This window comes from Schistocerca piceifrons, chromosome 10, assembly GCF_021461385.2.
Source record: "Schistocerca piceifrons isolate TAMUIC-IGC-003096 chromosome 10, iqSchPice1.1, whole genome shotgun sequence".
Classification (NCBI taxonomy): Eukaryota; Metazoa; Arthropoda; class Insecta; order Orthoptera; family Acrididae; genus Schistocerca; species Schistocerca piceifrons.
The window spans coordinates 109733993-109739992 of NC_060147.1; the positions used below are offsets into that span (position 1 = coordinate 109733993).

The following is a 6000-nucleotide window of genomic DNA, read 5'->3' on the forward strand; positions in this document are numbered from 1 at the left end:
AACTTAGAACTACTTAAACCTAACTAACCTAAGGACATCACACACATCCATGCCCTAGGCAGGATTCGAACCTGCGACCGTAGCGGTCACGCGGTTCCAGACTGAAGCGCCTAGAACCGTACAGCCACACCGGCCGGCAAGAAGTATCATCCAAACATTTCAGAACACGTACATTTATTTGCTTGAGAAAATATATGCTTGCCAACACATCAGACAATATGTAAAATGCAGTAAATAACGCATCTTTGCTTTATCCTTTGTATCTCATTTTCTTGCTAAGTGTCAAACAACAACAAAATTATTTTTCTTGTCCAATAATTTTGACTTTTTCACTGTTGAAATACTTTTCGTTAAAACATGTTTAGCTATTTATTTTCTTATTTATGTATAATGTAGTTTTTTCCTTGTAAAATGTAAATAGTTTTTGCTTTCAGATGTTTTATCTCTCTCGTAGGAGAACACTAATTGGAAAAAATACCAGGACATTGTGTAACTTTTCAGTGTGCCACAAAAACAACACAGTAAAGCTTGAGAAGACACAAAATCCATTTCTGTAATAGGACTGAACTCGACCAGAATAGGTTGTAACTCCCAGTGTTAGCAGACGCTTCCTAAATCCCCTGTCTCTGCACAAGTGCAGGGTGCAGCATATTCAGAAATGTAGAACTCCACATTCAGCACAGACACACATGCATCATGGTTGGTTGCTGATTTGCACACAAGTACAAAAGGTGCACACACTTCAAGTAGTTGATTTTGATCAATAAGTCACTCATGTAAAACCACCTTTATGAACAAGTTAACTCGTCATGCCCCGTCGTCCCCCAGATGATGAGGACTTGTTTAAGCATGGCCCCTGGGGTTTCCTGAAGCACTGTTGACATGTTTACGTGTCCTGTACCACTAACTTCACATGGCTGTGGACAAGTTACTTCACACCATGGCAAATAAAAAGGTTTTGATTATCTATCATATAACATATGTGCCTCTTTGTGTGCTATAATTTGCAAAAGACCTTGTTTTGATATCTTGAACTGTTTATGAAATAATAGTTGTTATGACCACATGATTCCCAATTCACAGGGACAGAAATGGGTGCATCGACTATCCGTCAAATATAAAAACCAATAGTTTGAAAGATAAATGACATATTGTTCTGCTCTCAATTTTAAATAATATTTCATTTGATGCAGTAGAGTAACTATGACGTATGAGTATAATCAAAAGAAATTCAGTCCTTTTTTGAGTGAAACTATCAGACTAAAAGATGGGCAAAAATCAGATGTTTTCAGCAAATAATTTTCTTAAAATTGAATGGTAAGTATTTCATAGCAGCCAGCAAGTACTTATGGACAGAACTGGGCACACTGCATGCAATTGTCCATCACATATAAAAATCAATAATTTGAGAACGAACTGAGATATCATTTTGCTCTCATTTTTAAGTAAAATTTTGATATCTTATTTATGGTTTATACATTGAAGTGTATGAGATAAAATCAACCATACACAAAGTTAATGCACTGTACTTTTACATCTGCAAACTCTTTAAAGTAGTGTACATGTTTTACTTAACTTGCTGCAGTGCAGTAACTATGTGGAATAATGAAAAGGAATTGAGTCCTATTGAGCAAAGATATTGGACTGTAAGATGTACAAAACTCAAATTGTTTCAGTGAATAGTTTTCTTAAAGTATTTCATTGTGGCCAGAACATCACCACTCATCACAGGTATCAGTATTTAGTAAGCAGCCCCACTACAACAGAGCTGCACTCAGCTTGGGATGCAGAGAGCACACCCGTAGCAGTCAAAGGGTTGTGAGCAGAAATATACTGCCTAATTGTTTGTGGTACAGAAGCAAACAACCTTGAAATGTCCTATTCAGGAATTTTTTTGTCATTCATGAAACATATGCTGAATCAACAACACTTCATGAAGATTGGTGGCTGGAGGCAGCTAATAGCATACACTGTCAAAAAAAAAAAAAAATTAGTACTCCCTTTTAGAGGTTTCCAATTCACTCAAGATTTATTGTTGCAACAGTGTGTATTATGGAGTGCATGAAATAATTTACAGATCAATAGCAGAAGTGGTTCTGAGATACCAGAGATCAGCCCGTGCTGAAACATCCATATGAGTGCTTCTTCATGTCATCCACAGTGATCACTCAACATCTGACATTGCTCCTGCCTTCCCCCACCTCCCTTATATACCCTACAAGGGCTGGTGAAAACACTAAACATGAACAGCAGTAATGCAATGTGGTGGCCACTCTAGCTGTCAGAGATGCAGCTCTAATAAGCTACATGACAGCTGATGGTGTCAACATGTATGAAGTTACAGTGACATCTGACCATGTCTTGCGGGTGCTTCCTTACCTGTCAGTCAGATTTTGTACAAGCTTGAGTCCCACGTCCAGTAGTCTGTAAAAATGTACTTTCCCTTGTTATTTTCACTCTTGGTGGATCAAGTTATTGGAGTAATATCAATAAAATCTCAATATTTCCTTAAATTGATGGGAAACAAATTTTTGTGTAATATGCCAGGTGTAGAAGTATGAAACCATAATTTCCCTATAGATGGTGCTAGCCATCAGTGTAGGGCCCATGAGACCACATCTGCAGTGCCATTTGCTTCCTGTAGTGGCTGATGATGAATGTCAACACTCAGTAACCCAAGTTCTGTACACTGGTATATGTTTCAAACCTGTAAACATGTCAAGTTTTGTGCCTATGAACAATGATCTGCGGACAGCACTGATTTTATGTTATCATTTGAAGGAAACTGGCGCAGAATTGCATCAAATGCTTGTTGAAGCTTTTGGTGAACATGCTCTTGGGAAAGCACAATGTTTCAAGTGGTTCAAAAAATTCAAAATAGGTGATTTTGATGCAAGAATTGATGAGCATGGGAAACAACTGAAAAAGTTCAAAGACAATGAATTGCAGGCCTTATTGGATGGAGGTGATACTCTAATTCAACAGGAACTTGTGGAACAGTTGAATGTGATGCAGAAAGCCGTTTCTCTTCACCAGAGAGGTGGGAGAAATATAAATAGCAATGGAGATTATTTTGAATAAAATATCGTTTATCAGTTTCGAACAACAGGTGTGTAATTATTGCAACAAAGTTCTGGTTTCATACTTCTACACCTGGTAAAATTGGTGGCTCTTTTATATGTCATTTACTCTAACACAAAGCTTTCATTAGCCAAAAATTGTTTTGAACATCCTCTACTAGGCATTGTCCTGTTGCCTTCCTCCAGCTTTTAAACTGCCGATTATAGGGGGATATGACAGTTTAATGAGAACTCTAAACCCTGGTTCACCTTGGCATTTCTCACATCAACAAACATTTCAGAGATGAAAGAAGTGATAAGAGACAGATTAAAATCCTAGTACTGGCCAGCAACCAAAACCGAGACTTCTGGGCTCATATGTGGCACTAGCCACCGAGTCATACTTACAGTTACTCTTACAATGCTAAAACTCCATGTATGATAACAGGAGAAAGGAGTTGGGGATACCTCCTAATACCAAGTGAAGGCTCCTTTTACCTGGCATAGTGCAGAAACTCTATGTGGCATGGACTGAACAAGTTGTTGGAAGTCCCATGCTGAAATTCTGAGCCATTTTGCCCCTACAGTTGTCCATAATTGTGAAAGTGTAGCCGGAGCGGGATTTTGTGCACAAACTGACCTCTTGATTATGTCCCATAAATGGGATTCATGTCAGGTGCTCTGGGTTGCCAAATCATTCGCTTGAATTGTCCAGAATGTTCTTCAAACCAATCACAATGATTGTGGCCCAGTGACATGGTGGATTGTCATCCATAAAAATTCCATCATTGGTTGGGAACACTGAAGTCCACAAATGGCAATAGAAGGTTTCCAAGTAGCTAAAGTATCAATGATTGGTTCAGTTGGACAAGAGAACCCAGTTCATTCCATATAAACACAGCCCACACCATTATGAACACCAGCTTCACAGTGCCTTGTTGACAGCTTGGATACAGGTTTTCACAGGGTCTGCGCCCAGGAGAGGCACCACAGGTGATGTTGCACTGTTTGCTGCTATAGCCCAATAATGTCTAATTTTGCCACACGTCCTACAGGATAATTTGTTGTATGTCCCACACTGACTTTTCTATATTTTCACACAATGTTGCTTGTCTGTCATATGATAACTCTACACAAATTTCGCTACTCTCAGTCATTAAGTGATAATCATTGGCCATTGTGTTGTCTGTGCTTAGAAGTAATGCCTGAAATTTAGCATTCTGGGCACACTCCTGACTGTGTGGATCTCTGAGTACTGAGTTCTCCAATGATTTCCATAATGGAATGTCCCCTACAACTAGCTCCAACTACCATTCCTCACAACTACCATTCCTCATTCAGAGTGTGTTAACTCCCGTCGTGTGACCATAATCATGTTGGAAACTATTTCACATGAATCACCTTAGTACAAATGATAGCTTCACCAGGCACTTCCCTTGTATACCTAGTGTACATGATACTACATCCATCAGTATATGTGCATATCATTATCCCTTGACTTTGATCACCTCAGTTTAAACAAGGAAGTGGCTACATGTGTAAAACAATTGTTTTTAATTTCTGAGGATTATTTGTTTTCTGTTTTATATATGTATCACCCGTATATCAACTCCAGGCTGAACCTCCAGCTCTTTTGAAGTATTTATCTCTTGTCATACAATGAAGGCTTTCACGACCGGATGGTACTGTTGTTGATAATTCTTCCGGGTTATATGGCCGTGGTCCATGGACTTCTTCTATTCCTAACATTTCGTCCAATACTGCATTGGACATCTTCAGAGGTATGGCTGGTCCTGCTGAGTCCTGCCAACTGATGAGTCTGGCATCGGTGCGCGGCCTAAATACCGAGGAAAGTGGGCGTGGTCTAGCTTGCACTTAGTAGCAGAGAGAAAACTAGTCAAGGATAAAATGTAACTATCGATAATAGTCCATCATAGATAAAAATCACTTATCGATTCTGTAATGCCACTGTCCATATCTCTCTTAATTTCAAGGCCTCTTCTTTTCTATTAAAATTATCTTCATGTTTATACGGACTATTATCGATAGTTACATTTTATCCTTGACTAGTTTTCTCTCTGCTACTAAGTGCAAGCTAGACCACGCCCACTTTCCTCGGTATTTAGGCCGCTCACCAATGCCTGACTCGTCAGTCAGCAGGACTCAGGAGGACCAGCCATACCTATGAAGATGTCCAACGTAGTATTGGGCGAAATGTTAGGAATAGAAGAATTCCATGGACCACGGCCTTTATCTCTTGTGTTGTGTAGGTTAAGCTGTTGTTGCTTCACATGTATGATTCAAAACAATATTTCATGTTCAGCACCTGACATCATCACAACATAGATCAAATATTGTCCTATCATGCAATTATACTGGTCTATTGCACATGATCAATTTTCAGGGCCGGGTTCTTCATCCAAAACAGTCAAGAATAATGAGTGTTAGAGAATTTGCTAGAGTGCAGGGCTTCCCTGATAGTTTTATTTTCTGTGGATCAATAGCAGATAAGTACCGTCAGGTAAGAAAGTATGGAGTTAATGAATGTTCCAATGTGTGTGTGTCTGGATGCATGGGTGCGTGCTCATGGTTTTGAAGCATATACTTTTGTATTTCAGGTTGGAAATGCTGTCCCACCACCAATGAGTGCTGCTGTCGGGTATGAAATAGCAAAATGCTTGGTAATTCACACAGCAAGACAGTGCAGCGAATGAACAAGAATATTATAAATTTAATTACATTTTTGCTTTAGGTGTGTCATTGATAATAAAACACTATGACATTAAAGATGACACAAGATAGACCAGGCAAGGATTTGCAAAGGAAGTGTCAATGCAGTTTTCAAGTGTAAAATTGCAGCATTTATGTAAACCATTAAGAAAGGAAGATGATATTACACATTTATAGAAGGTGTGAACAGTAAGGTGTACTTTCTTTCCTT

The 6000-nt window shown here is 38.9% G+C and overlaps 1 protein-coding gene across 1 annotated transcript in view; it reads left to right on the plus strand.

The window, feature by feature from the left end:
• LOC124718729 (DNA (cytosine-5)-methyltransferase 1-like) overlaps window positions 1–5773 on the plus strand; it is a 78878-nt gene extending 73105 nt beyond the window's left edge. The window contains exons 20-21 of the mRNA XM_047244346.1: window positions 5464–5580; window positions 5678–5773. Coding sequence (XP_047100302.1) covers window positions 5464–5580; window positions 5678–5773 — 213 coding nt within the window. The remainder of the gene's footprint in view (window positions 1–5463; window positions 5581–5677) is intronic.
• Window positions 5774–6000: the final 227 nt, after the last annotated feature.